The following is a 13,846-nucleotide window of genomic DNA, read 5'->3' on the forward strand; positions in this document are numbered from 1 at the left end:
AGGAAGTCGTGAAGGTGAAGTCATAGACAATTTGTTAGGCAAGCATCGATGACTGGCTACTATATCAATGTTGACATGAGAGGAAAGGGCTACTAGCAGATACGCTAACCTTTTTTTACCACATAATCATACAACCGCTTCCACATGAGTAGACTTGATGTCCTTCGCCTCCACCATGCTTTGTCTATCATCCGCATCCTCGGTCTTAACCCCAGTACTTAAGGCTGAAGGAGGGTCGCCAAACAGCTCAGCAATCTGTTCCAATGTTTTGCCTCCAGTCTCTGGGAGAAAGAAGAAATAGATAAAAGCAGCCACAAAGTTAGTGGCAATGAAAAGTGAATAATATTTCCAGCTGACATTCTCCAGCGCGGTCGGTGTGATCTGCGATAGGACAATTGCTGCGACGGATTTGCTGAACACAGCAAGCCCAAGCCCGGTCGAGCGAAGAAAGAATGGGAAGAGCTCAGAAGGCACAACCCAGACCATCGCATTGAAGAAGACTGCATAGGCACAGGAATAGAGGAAGATCATTGCGATAGCTGCACGGGCACCACTGAGATCGCCACCGCTTGCGTCTCCGTACACGGCTGATAACGCCATACATATGGCAATCAAGATCGACAGAAACAGTGAGCCTGTCCACAATGTGCGTGTGCGCGGCCACTTGTCTGCTACCACGAAGAGGTAGATGATCTGGCCGATGACGCCCATGAAGCCATAAACGCCACTAATCAAAAGTGAAGTTCTTCCGGTAAACCCTACCGTCTCATAGAAGCTGGTCTGGTAATTTTGAATGACCTGAGACCCGCTAAACTGACCCATGACAACAATGAAACACGCAATAAGTGTGCGGTGAAGATAACGACGGGAAAATAGCTTGGCACAAGCAACGTGAAAGCTTGTAACCTCGGTTGCTTCTGCCTGTATCTGTTCCCGGATGTGTGCGAGTTCTTGAGACAAGGAATCCTCATCCCTTTCAGATCCCTGCAGCATTGTTAGGACGGCGCGGGCTTCTTCATAGCGCTCTTCTTGGATTACTGAAGGAGGTTGATCGTTAGACTCTTGATTTAAAAAAGGGAGTCCGCTACAAGATGGTACGGCGTGACTTACACCAACGAGGGCTATAAGGTATAAAGCAACATCCAACGGCCAATAGCAGAGGACCAGGGATCTGCATTGCCAACGGAATTCGCCATTGGGCGTCGTCCTTGGCAAATGCGCCCCCATAACCGATCCAGTTGGCTATGCAGAAGCCAATGGCAATCATGAAGCCCTGTAAGCCAACAATGAATCCACGTTGATGGGGAGGGGACGCTTCGGCGATATAGATGGGAACGACGGTCAAAAGCATACCGCAGCCGATTCCAGCGAAAAATCTTCCTGCAATCATCATTCCTGCATTGACAGCGGCGGACTGAAGAACGGCACCGATAATTGCTGGAGAAACACATTCGGTTAGCAACAGGTTCAAACCATATAGTACCAACAAAAGTTCAAGGGTTATGGTCAGAGTATGGAAAGGGGGAAAGAGAACACTTACCTACTACGGCACTTCCGCAAATAGTCCATCGCCTACTAAACTTGTTGGCTGAATACCCTGCTGCGAATGTACCGAGAGCCTGACCAACATTGTACAAGGAAACAATGGCCCCTAGCAAAGCATGTTTTTAGTGCCATGTCTTTCCGACGTCTTAGAACGAAATGGAAAATGGAGCAGAGACATATTGCTTACCTTTCAACCCAGCATTCTCACCGGTAGGACCGAACATGGCATATTTGAAAGTTTCATGGCCCAACGTTGTTGCGATAATCCCTGGTAACTGTCAACGGCCATTGATGATCTCCCATTAGATTCAAAGGGAATGTACCTGAATCCACCCCATATACGAAGCCTCCCAGAGCCACCACCAGTGTGATCAGGACAAGGTTAAGGGAAAGCATCTCTGTAGTATCCAAATAGGGTGAGCCTGCTTGTTGCGGCACATGAAATCGCTGTACCCCGAATCTTCTGGTCCTCTTTATATACTGTCGACTGTTGCCTTCTCCACTTAGTTATACAGTCTATACCGTCTATGCGGTGGCTATACCATCAGTACCCCATGGGGTAACGTTAGTCTTAATTCGGTTACTACAATTAGCCCTAATCTGCAACTCTGCGGGGAGCGGCGGCGACTCTCCAATGAGAAGCCGAAAACGCCGCCGGCATTCTAATGATTGTTGATTGTCCCACTTGCACTTCGTGTGCTCTGGTCACTTGCAGCCTGGGTCTCGGGTTCGCCGTCCAGCTCTTCGTCTAACTGGCCACATGGCATGCATATTGGTCCATAATTCGGGTTCTCGGACGAACATATTGCGAGGCGACCCATACATCGGCAATAGACACATCGACGGCGTTTATGAGAACTTTATAAGAATGGACGACGAGGGTAAATATGAAAGTCCAGGAGTACTTCCCTTCCCACACTTGTGGAAAATCTTAACATATTCTTCTTTCCTGCGATCGCCTATATTCACCACATACCCTCATTATGATAAGCCGACTGTCTATCGCACCCCCCTCAGCCGAACAACACCCGACTGGCTTTGGTGTGGGCAACGCGACTCCCCGCCTATCCTGGCGGTTTCTTAACACAAAGGAGGCTTGTCCGCTAGGATGGGAGCAGACTTCTTACGAAATCCAAATCCTCCGGTCCCAAGACTCACCCATAGAGACATATGAAGTGGCCAGCGATAAATCAGTCCTGGTGCCTTGGCCAAGCTCCCCTTTACAGTCGCGGGAAAGCGTTCAGGTGCGAGTTCGAGCTCACGGTACATGTATTAAGGAGGCACGAGCGGAACCTACAAATTGGTCTCCTTGGTCTACAATTGAATGTGCCCTGCTCCATCGTCATGACTGGAAGGGCCTTCCCATTGCAAGTCTAGAAGCTCCACCCCATGACGCCCCCTTGCGGCCAGTACGATTTCGGAAGTGCTTCCATATCTCGGGTGCAGACGCTATCAGTCGGGCTCGTCTATACATCACTAGTCTAGGGGTATATCGCGCCTTTATCAATGGTCAGGTGGTCGGCGATCAATGCATGGCTCCTGGCTGGACAAGCTACCGGCATCGCCTCAATTACCAGGTGTTTGACGTTACAGATCTGCTAAATCCAAGCGGACCAAATGTTATCGCGGTTGAGGTGGGTGAAGGATGGTATGCTACACGTCTAGGATTTCGTGGGGGTCGCCGAAAACTGTATGGCGATAAATTAGCAGTACTGGCCCAGCTAGAGGTGCAGTCTGAGCAGGACAAATCCTTTTCATTGGCCACAGATTCTACCTGGACTTGTCACCCAAGTGCAATCCTGCGGAGTGAGCTTTATGATGGCGAAGTCTACGATGCGAGAGAGGAGAACCCTAGTTGGAATAGTGCTCTTGAGAGTAAGGATTCTTCTTGGAATCCCGTGCAGGAGTTAGAGTTCCCTTCAGCAACTTTGGTAGCTCCGGACGCGCCACCTGTGCGCGTTACAGAGGAGATCAAAGCTGTAGAAGTTCTACACACTCCATCAGGAAAGACCGTTGTTGATTTCGGTCAGAACCTCGTCGGTCGGTTGCGTGTCCGCTGCATAAACAAACCCGAAGGAGAGAGAGTCACATTCACACATGCAGAGGTCTTGGAGCACGGTGAGCTAGGAACTCGCCCATTGCGAGCCGCAAAATGCAGAGATGAATTTATCTCTGCGGGAAAAGAAGTCACTGATTGGACCCCACAACATACCTTTCACGGATTCCGATATGTACAAGTAGAGGGTTGGACTGATCAAGATCCACCCTTACTTACAAACCTTGTGGCATTGGTAATGCACACTGACCTAACTCGTACTGGCTGGTTCCAATGTTCACACCCGATGGTCAACCAGTTGCATCAGAACGCCTGGTGGAGTATGCGCGGGAACTTCCTTTCCATCCCAACGGACTGTCCCCAGCGAGATGAGCGCCTCGGATGGACAGGAGACATTCAGGTTTTCTGCCCTTCGGCGAATTTTCTCTACAATACGGCCGGTATGCTGGGGCACTGGTTGGAAGATGTGGCTGCAGAACAGCTCAAAGAAGGGAACGGCTGCGTTCCACCATTCATAGTACCAAATGTGATCAGCGAGGAGTTGTGGCCGCATCATGTACCCCAAGCAATTTGGGATGATGTAGTTGTCTTGACCCCTTGGATTCTCTACCTCTCATACGGGGACACCGACATCCTCCGCCGACAATATGCTAGTATGCTGGCCTGGATCGACCGAGGAATTCAACGGGGTCCTGATGGGCTCTGGGACCCCGAAGTGTGGCAGCTAGGAGACTGGCTGGATCCGACAGCACCGCCAGTTGAACCAGGAGACGCCCGAACAGATGGCACACTAGTCGCCGATGCCTATTTGGTCCATGTCACTTCGGTCATGGCCCAAGTCAGTGAGGTCCTAGGCGAGACGGCAGACACCACCCGATTCCAGGCCGACTCTAACCGACTGAAGGCTACTTTCCAAGATAAGTATATCGCACGGTCAGGCTTACTTGCTGGAGACACACAGACAGCACTAAGCCTGGCACTTATGTACGAGCTCCATGCAACGACCGATCAGGCCATAGAAGCTGCAAAGCGACTAGTCCGGCTAGTCCGACAAGCTAAGTTCCGAGTAGCCACGGGGTTCGCTGGTACCCCGATCATCGCCCATGCACTAACGAAGACCGGCCATCAACAAATCGCCTACCGCATGTTATTGGAGAAGAGCCGGCCGTCCTGGATGTACCCGATCACCATGGGAGCAACCACGATATGGGAACGCTGGGACAGCATGCTCCCCGACGGATCCATCAATCCGGGTGAGATGACTAGCTTCAACCACTACGCTCTCGGTTCCATCATAAACTGGCTCCATTACAGCGTGGCTGGCGTGCGTCCCATCGCTCCCGGATGGAAGCAGTTCCGGGTTGAACCCATCCCTGGCGGCAGTATCGATTCAGCTGAAGTCGCATATGAAACTCCCTACGGGAGGATCGAATGTCGATGGGCCTTCGACGCGGCTGAGGACCGCTTCAGTTTGGATCTGTTAGTCCCTCCGAATTCGCGCGCGCTCGTCATCTTGCCCAGCGAGGAGAGATGGGAAAAGAGGGTCGCCCTGAAGGCCGATGACGAGGACGGTACATGGATCGGATCAGGGCACCACCAATTCTCATGCCGATGGAGCGTGGGCAGTCATCGTGGTGAGTGGCCTCCTAAACCCATTATTCCCATCATGCGGAAGCCGGGGCCGGAGACCATTGCTTGACGTGGGTATATACACTTGGCTTTTTACCTTTAGACATGCATGTTAGCGATAGAATCAATACAGTACGTTGTTTCAGTAACGGCAATATGAAGACGCTAGACACTTTGGTAATGTGTTTAACTAAGTATATTATGATTTTAAGACAAATAAACCAAGGTCCTCCCCTAACGAATGACGAATACCTTGAAAAATTGCCTAGAGGAATATGCTTACTGGACACAAACGAGAGTGGAAGAGCAACATAAATTTAGAATTCGATGACCATCTACATGCTAAAATCGTCACAAGAAGGCAGCACAACCATATCTCCAGAAAGCGGACATCTATGCCAACGCAGCTTCCAGATCCATCACACTAACAGTAACCTTGTTTGACTCTCCCTGAAGCACACCACCACCGTTCAGCAAGAGATAGTTCTCCTTCTCTTGCAGGATGCGCAGCGACCGAGTATAGCTTGCGCTTTCTGGGGTGGAGATCTCCGTCCACTCGCCCTCACCCAGGGCCTGGTTGACAAAGACAGAGCCCAAGTTGCCGCAGCTGACAACAAGGGTGCCATTGTCACCGCCGAAGGGAGTCCACACATTGTAAGGGGAACCTGTGGGCTGAGTGCCACTTGAAACGACGAGCTTCTGGTGTGGGGCCGCGAGGAAGTTCTCGGGGTCCGCTGAGATCCGGTAATAAACAGGGAAGGAATAGTCGGAGGTGCCGAAGAATGACCCATATTCATATGTCATGATGAATTCACCGGTTGGCAGCTGTTGGGATGGAAGTCAGTGGTGTATGTGAGCGAGGGAAAGACAGCAACGAACCTTGGTGACAACGGGCATGCCCGGGCGATCAGTGTAGGTAGGATACGTGCTGTAAACAAACAAATCGTGTCAGCCATGAATATCTTCTTTTGGATCGAAAAGAGCCTGCCAACTTACACATCGTCAATTACATCACCCCAATTCTTCAGGTCGGTAGTGGTTTGGTGAACGAGTTTCTGGCCATAGGTTTCGTTTTGTCTCTGGTCCGAGTAGAAGCAGATCAACTTTCCATTGCTATTGAACGAAAGTTAGATATTGTTTAGGGATAATACACGATCTGGTATCACACTTACTGAGCAAGAAGGAATGGTTCCCAGACTGGGGTCAATCCGTTGTTAGGAAGTGCTTCACCGCCAGCAGCGATATGGCTCACGAACTCCCATGTGACGCCAGAGTCGCGAGAAGCATAAAGATCGATCTGTGTGGTCGCGAGGTCTGTTGGGATGCTGCTCCCAGCTAGCAGGATGGTACCGGCCTCGTATGAACCAATTGACTCTTCCAGGTAGTAGAGGAACGGCTGGTAGCGCAGGCCCAGTCCATTGGCTGTATCTTCTACGCGAGACAGTTCGCTCCAAGTCTTACCGCTATCGGTTGAGCGATAGATTGGGAAATAGACCGCTGGTGGCTCGGGCGAGTAGTTTTCCCAGGTAGCTAATAGATCTCCATTGGGCAATTGAAGGTTGCGAGCGTAGAGGGTACGAGGAATGACATAGTCGGATGGTGGACTGAAGATAGTTACCTCGGAGAAAGTAGTTGGGGTCTCGGCCCTGGGGATGCTCGCCGCGAGAGCCAACGGCGCGGCTAGAAGGAAACGTAGGAAACGCATTAGTGATGATTGAGATTCTATACAAGTCTAGTCAGAAGCATACTTCTCTCATAACAAAGACAGGGGTTTCTGAGCTGCCTTTTATAGTAGTACGGTGATTCTCGTGACAGTTGAACTGAAGTATTTCCCCAGACCCCAGATCGATGTTCGTGCTTGTGTGGGGAAATGCCATGAACTCATCCCACCGGAAATACTCCAAAAATGGCCGCGACAAGTCTTTTGGTCTTGTATAGCTTCATGAAAACCCCACCAATCGCACAGCTGACCAGGTGCAATGGCCATCATGGAAATGCATCTAAGAAGTTGAAGGTGGATAGAATGTGTCATATTATTTCCTTGGTGATCGGAGAACATACGCAATCCAAGGTCTTCCATATTGACGAGTGGGACACTGTCTGACGTATGAGGATTTCTATCGGTATCATGCAATGCTAGGTTTGTACCTTATACTATCTTCTTTGGAATAGTCCAGCTGTTTCTTGCTGCGAGACTGTCTGGAGATACTCAGGTGGAAGTTGATGGAAGAAACAGCAAACAAACATACCTTCAGTGTCACATGGCAGCACCTGATCTCTCTCACATGAATAGTATTAATATTGGGAAGTATTGAATGTTTTCTTATAAGCTTTTTATTCCATTTATAATGCCATATTCAATGCCATTAGACATCTGTATCAGTGCTATTCTTGTGATTGGCATACTAGGATTGGAGACCTGTTTATCAGTATCTACAGGGGTCGGCCTATTTGGGTGACTCCCTAGATGTTGAACTGGATTGTTGCTTGGTCTTGCGCTTGTTAGATACACGATGAGCCAATAGACTGTCTTTAACAGTGTACAGTGGGTTATTCAAAGCCATGGAGATCGCATAGATGCAAATTAAGCTATGGTAAAGCAAAAGAAACAACTTTGAGAGGAGTACAAGTTTCTGTGGCTGGGATGCCTATATTTCTTATTAAATTAATTATTGGTTTATATACCCAAATAAGAAAACTCTATCAATCTCAATCCTCGATGGTCTAACGGTCATGATTTCCGCTTGTCATCCCTTACAGGAACAAGCGCGGGAGACCTGGGTTCGACTCCCAGTCGGGGAGATTCTTTTTTGTCTTTTTTGTGACGTCCTCTGCTTGTTTCTGGTTCCTATCGGGATTGTTCCATCTGATGGCGCCAGGCCTCTGACCTAGTTTGCCAAAAGCTCTCATTTGCTGTCGTTCTGATTCATTTTTCTCATCAGCTGTGTAACATCCTTGCTAGGGATAATGATTTTTATCAAACTCCTAGTGTTGACTCGGCTTAAATTGTTATATTCATGTAGGTTGAATAAGTCTTTCATGATGATGCCGAAAAGCAACGGGCTAGTTCGATTTGAGAACAGACCACAGCATGGATCGAGGACATGTGAACAATCTGAGACATCGCCCTGACTTCAGATTATAGGAGGGTTTATGACTAGGCCTGTCACCGGGTCAATTATTTGCCACTTGCAGAAGAATTGCTGCGGTGAGAGTATGGTCCGGTATATCCTGGACTATGACGCTGCCAGATGACACTGCTCTTTCGTATAGCCTTTCTCGACATCATTGAATGCTGTGGGAATTCACCCGAGTCATCCTTGTTCCATGGGAACTTCGCGGGCATCCAGTCCAGTCCGTTTTTTAAGTCGCTGGGAAAACCATGTTCAGGCCGTAGTGTTGGAGGTACTGGCGAAGTATAGTGGCTGATTCATACATTCCTGCCGGTTTCAAGGTGCACCAAGTCTACAATTCGACCACCCCCAGTAGTGCATGAACCGCGTGGTAGGGATATCGATAGTTAAGGGTTAGTACCGGGTTCAGGGGTTTCCACATGGGCTCTCAATCAACGTCGGAGGTTTCGATATCGTCCACGTAGAAAACTGAGACTGACAAAGAGTACCACTGATCTCCCGCGCTACGCAATCGGACATACGGCCCCCCAGCGAGGGTTTCTGATGGGTGCAGCAAATTCACACAGAACCTCTTTTCGGTACCAGTGGTGCCTTTAGTATCGAAGAGGGAATAGAAGGCGCAACTGGGGACATGGCAGCCGTAATAGACGTGATATCCCGCGCTGTCCTAGAAGGTCGACGGTGATTAGCTATTGCATCAGCAACCAGTCAGTCTATGTAGTAAGCCTACGCCAAAAAGGAGGATGACTTATAGGGAGAAAAGTACGGAGTAAGGTTGATTGACACTGACAGGATGATAGACAAGCAAAAAAGATCTCCCCGACTGGGAGTCGAACCCAGGTCTCCCGCGCTTGTTCCTGTAAGGGATGACAAGCGGAAATCATGACCGTTAGACCATCGAGGAATTGATATATTGGAGGTGCTTATGTTTGACATCATCAGCAAAAACAAGCAAGACGCAACGCAATCCGAGCAGATCTTGTTGGGACTATGATACAAGATAGAGGCTCGAGTTTGACAGGGATTTTCAAAGTTGTACATGCTCATGAAGCCATTAAACAATATTAAACAGAGTTTTATGAGCCAAAGCTAATTTCCGTCGAACTACAGTCTATACTTGACTCTTCAAGACCCATCGACACTAATTTATCCGTGGACCTGACTGAGCACAATGATACCTTTCCAGGATTCTGCCTTTACTAACGGAGTACACACAAAACACATATCATAGGCTACACCGCAGAAAGCTGCAATCTCAATATCCAGAAGAACAATTACCACTGATTGACTGAGAAAAATTTATGGGAAGGAATCAAACTAGCTTCATAAAACCAGTGCCAGAAATACATTCTATAGCGAGCCTCGGACGATCCGTCCCAGTTGTTGTGCCCTCTGGAACCTTTCCTTGCCTTATGTAATATAATTGAGGATGATAATCTCATTGCTCATCCTCGATGGTCTAACGGTCATGATTTCCGCTTGTCATCTCACACGAGAACAAGCGCGGGAGACCTGGGTTCGACTCCCAGTCGGGGAGCTCATCTTTTTGTTTTGCTTCAGGATTCTATCTCTTTTCTCGTTAGTTTTTGCAAGATCACTTCAGACCAGTTCCTCCAGTTGCTGAACAGACTTTCAAGTCTGTAGGAAGTGACAAGAGTCAAAAATAGTTACTATAATGGACAATATATCCTTCGGTCGACATAGCCAAATGTGCTCTGATACAGGAACGGAAAGGGGATTGCCGCCACAATACGAGGAAGGGATCTTGCTGAACTGGATGCCTTTGGCTTACTGAAAGAGGCAGGTTATTGAGCACCTGTTCAGGGGCTTGGCGTATATTGTTCTTGCTGTGCGACTCGGTGTTCTCGGAGCTGTACCAACACAGCATAGAGATTCGCCGTGATAGGTAAATCTTGTTGAGCAACGGAGATAGAGCAGGGCTTGTTTTCAGTACCCCCGCATAGGATAGATCGTTGCATGGATAATGCCCTTGGCCAATCTCTGATATGGAGTAATTAACCACTCGATAATTTAGTGCAGTTTCTCCCTCGTTTGGCAGTGGACAGAGTATGTGAATTGTAGTACGTACTTGAGGGAGTGAATTGTAGCAGTATTGAGACATGGTTTGTGGTTGGCCAGGCTAGTACAGCATCTGATACCTAGTGTTGAGGGATTAAAGTATTAGATAACTTGGGAGACCTGAGCTAGACGAGGGGTAGACTTGACTCCTGTGATATCTTTAGCATAGCCACTTCAGTATATATATACGGGAAACGAGCACTTTATATACTAACTGTTCCAAGGCCTGCACAAATCATGTACAGTCCATGTCCATCTGTATAGTGCTTGTTACTATGGTAACTATAGATTTAATCTCTCTGTTTAGTTACACAAGCCAAAAAGTCGATCAAACAGTCGAGTTAATGCACCAAAGCCAAGCCAGGAGTAATTTAGACATGCATTAACTGCATTACTTGGTCAAAAGAAAGGCAAAAAGAAGAAAACCTAAGTGCATTTTCAGGCAACCACCCGCTCTGAACAGGCAGACAAGACTTACCAATTCAACCAGCATAACGTCTGAACAAATCTAGCTGCAGTCTTTACCATGAGCCCCCATCCAAAATTTGGTTACGTCTTGACTGTAACTCGATGCTGTGATCAACTTTAAGCTCCATATTACCTCGTCAGCAATACCATGTCAGCGACCATCCACTCATCAATCGTTAATATTGACAAGCTAATACCTAGACCCGAGGACATGGACCGCGAAGGTAGCACTTCGTGTCACCCCCATACGCCCATTGGTACGTTATATTGCTGACACACAGACTAAGACAAGGACGTGGAACAATTAACTCCCTGGATATTCCGACAAACTGATAGCGCAAAAGGAGACTGTACGCATGATTGGCCGAAACAAGATGATGCTTTTCGCAGACTGTTCCACCTTCTTAATTCCTACCACGTCCACATGGAACACCCAAGAATGGCCGATGGATGTGATTCCAGAAACACAGGCATTGCGGGTGCCCTGAAGGCAAGCGAGGCAATTACCCTACCTAGGAAAAACTGGAAAGTATCTGAGAGAGAACATCACCGAACCTTCATCATGTCACAGGCTGTGATGTTAGATGCGCTGACGGTGGATGTTTATCACAATCTTGAAGGCATCAAAGATCATGGTCTTGATGTTAAGTGGGTTTTCTTTTCGTCTTCCCGGTTGGTAGTGCCTATGCTAACTACGTCACTTGAAGCTTTACTGCTTTGAGATACAAGACGCTATATGTGATCGGCCGTAGACAATATGCTACAAAACCGGAGGGCGCGGTCACCGTTGGGCCCAGAACTGAGCACTTGCCGATTATATCGTATACCGGGGTATGTACTATCCGCATACTCATGGCATGGCTTCTTCCGCCCTTTATTCGGTGACCATCCGTCTAATATTCTCTAGTGGTATGAGAGACAAACGTGGAACGAGTTCCTAGGAGAGACCCTCAGCGTAATGCTGGGGCAGCTTGCCCAGAATATGACCGTTCGCACAGGCAAAGCAGGTGTTCAAGACCAAGAGGTCTTCGTGGTTGGGTTTCATGGGCCTCAATTTCATATCGCTCGAACATTATTCGCCGCTGATTTAGTTGCCAGAGTACATCCAAGAGGGTGTTCAAACAACGAAGTTATTGAACTGCAATTCACTCGGGGCTATGATCTCTCTCTGAAGAAAGATTGGCTCGAAGCCACACGTGCTTTGGCGAGGCTGTTTCGATATCTGCTATGTGGGCGTGCAAAGGTTGCTGCGGTACAGGGCTACTTGAACAGGCCAGCTAAGACAGCAGAGAAAAGTATGTAGGCTGATGATATTGCCTTTGAACTATGTTCGAAAGGGTATTGACTGGTGCCACACTTGCCATTGACCCCAAAGACTAATTTGTACTATGTATCTACATAAAAGAGTTTCTTTACAGTTTTCTTCTGGACTGTAGTAGAACACACGCAATCTCCTTGATATGTCTCGGGAATGGAGTATATTTAGTTACTTGCCTACTCTCCGGCTAATCACAATATCGTGCTACTCACATAGTTTCTAGTGTCACTTTTCAAGCTGTATATCTCTGGATAATAACAACAAAAACATTTGAAAAAGGAGACAAGGCACACACACACGCATATATACTAACCAATATAACTATAAACTTTTCAATTCTGGTTCGTATATAAACGGGAACGTTACATTAAATCTCGTATTACGCTAACAGGGTACAGCCGACAACAGGGTCCACTCCGCAACAACATCTTCCAATGCCAATGTGTGTGGCAGTACATACATTAGTACATCTACTTAATCACTTTCTCTTCTGAGTCACACTGTTTCACTAGAGCACTGCCACCGTCTACTGTTGCATATCTACCCGTCAAAGGCCAAAAGATCTCCGAATAACCAAATTTCCCTCCACGGAATATAATTATCCCCCAAAGAAACAACCCCAACCACAATGCCCCAAACCATAACAACCCCAGATCCAAGAGTAGGCATCGGTGCCTTCATTCTCAACAAGAAGGGCGAAGTCCTCCTAGGCAAGAGAAAGGGCAGCCATGGTGCAGGTAAGTCTTTCTCTATACTTCCCGAAACATTATTGAGATATTCCCCCGAGTAGGTACACAAAACTAACATGGTAACTTAGGTACCTGGGCTCTAGCAGGAGGTCATCTTGAATTCGGCGAGACTTTTGAGAACTGTGCCGAACGGGAGGTCTTGGAAGAGACGGGGCTCACTATCCGCAACGTTCAATTTCTCACGGCTACCAATAATGTCATGCTAGATGAGAATAAGCATTACGTGACTGTCTTTGTGAGTGGGGATATTTGTGGTGATGCTGTGGAGCCGAAGGTGAGTCTGTGCTTCTCTCCCTCTTTTTTTTTTTTTTTTTGTCCTTGGGGTAGATAGGTTGGTATATGGTGATAGGTGGACTGATTTTGGGAACAGCTGATGGAGCCGGAGAAATGCGAGGCGTGGGAGTGGGTGGCTTGGGAGGAAATTGTCGCGTTGGCTAAAGACGCCATGGCTGGGAAGGAGAGCGGCGAGAGGAAAAAGCTGTTTTCGCCGTTGGTAAATTTGGTAGAACAGCGGCCTGGATTTCGTCCAGTTGTGAACTAACTGGTGCTTTTATTCGGGTGATTCCAGTCCTCCTAATGGATGTTATGAAGTCCTTTAGAGTATATGTTGATATTGATAAATGATGACTATGAGATCCATGTTCCAAGAAGTCCGAGGGTTCCGCATATATTTATTGACTGAATTTCTTTTCACAAACGGTTGGCTATTTCATGGCAATGGTTTATTTCGGAGTTTCGGCATGCTATTTACAATCCCTTCGATATGAATGCTGGAATAGAACAAGAACTTGGTATCTCTCTAACCTTGTAAATGCAACCAACAATGTAGGACCCGCAGACTTTTGGCCCACCCAAAAAGAATATATAA

At 47.7% G+C, this 13,846-nt stretch overlaps 5 protein-coding genes and 3 non-coding genes across 8 annotated transcripts; 5 read left to right on the forward strand and 3 right to left on the reverse strand.

Annotated features, from left to right (window-relative positions):
- Positions 1-126: 126 nt before the first annotated feature.
- AO090003001015 (sugar porter family MFS transporter) lies at positions 127-1,941 on the reverse strand (the record flags this gene model as incomplete). Its single annotated transcript, XM_023235138.1, has 5 exons — positions 127-1,037; positions 1,111-1,437; positions 1,541-1,651; positions 1,733-1,813; positions 1,869-1,941. 5 exons carry the CDS (start codon positions 1,939-1,941, stop codon positions 127-129), a joined length of 1,503 nt encoding a protein of 500 aa, XP_023090185.1.
- A 587-nt stretch (positions 1,942-2,528) lies between these two features.
- Positions 2,529-5,300, forward strand: AO090003001016 (glycoside hydrolase family 78 protein; the record flags this gene model as incomplete). Its single annotated transcript, XM_001820073.1, has 1 exon — positions 2,529-5,300. One exon carries the CDS (start codon positions 2,529-2,531, stop codon positions 5,298-5,300), a length of 2,772 nt encoding a protein of 923 aa, XP_001820125.1.
- Positions 5,301-5,623: 323 nt separating this feature from the next.
- Positions 5,624-6,935, reverse strand: AO090003001017 (sialidase family protein; the record flags this gene model as incomplete). Its single annotated transcript, XM_001820074.3, has 4 exons — positions 5,624-6,055; positions 6,110-6,158; positions 6,227-6,343; positions 6,403-6,935. 4 exons carry the CDS (start codon positions 6,933-6,935, stop codon positions 5,624-5,626), a joined length of 1,131 nt encoding a protein of 376 aa, XP_001820126.1.
- Positions 6,936-7,943: 1,008 nt separating this feature from the next.
- On the forward strand, positions 7,944-8,032 carry AO090003t00008. Its single transcript has one exon. It is a non-coding gene; the product is annotated as a tRNA-Asp (tRNA).
- Positions 8,033-9,179: 1,147 nt separating this feature from the next.
- On the reverse strand, positions 9,180-9,268 carry AO090003t00009. The gene has a single exon. It is a non-coding gene; the product is annotated as a tRNA-Asp (tRNA).
- Positions 9,269-9,812: 544 nt separating this feature from the next.
- On the forward strand, positions 9,813-9,901 carry AO090003t00010. The gene has a single exon. It is a non-coding gene; the product is annotated as a tRNA-Asp (tRNA).
- A 1,449-nt stretch (positions 9,902-11,350) lies between these two features.
- AO090003001018 (uncharacterized protein) lies at positions 11,351-12,214 on the forward strand (the record flags this gene model as incomplete). Its single annotated transcript, XM_023235139.1, has 3 exons — positions 11,351-11,559; positions 11,619-11,742; positions 11,819-12,214. The coding sequence occupies 3 exons, from the start codon at positions 11,351-11,353 to the stop codon at positions 12,212-12,214; spliced, it is 729 nt and encodes a 242-aa protein (XP_023090186.1).
- Positions 12,215-12,857: 643 nt separating this feature from the next.
- AO090003001019 (nucleotide triphosphate diphosphatase NUDT15) lies at positions 12,858-13,519 on the forward strand (the record flags this gene model as incomplete). The annotated part of the gene is made up of 3 exons (XM_001820076.3): positions 12,858-12,966; positions 13,047-13,252; positions 13,349-13,519. 3 exons carry the CDS (start codon positions 12,858-12,860, stop codon positions 13,517-13,519), a joined length of 486 nt encoding a protein of 161 aa, XP_001820128.1.
- Between the last annotated feature and the right edge of the window lie 327 nt (positions 13,520-13,846).

The sequence above is a fragment of the Aspergillus oryzae genome, chromosome 2 (assembly GCF_000184455.2).
Source record: "Aspergillus oryzae RIB40 DNA, chromosome 2".
Taxonomy (NCBI): Eukaryota; Fungi; Ascomycota; class Eurotiomycetes; order Eurotiales; family Aspergillaceae; genus Aspergillus; species Aspergillus oryzae.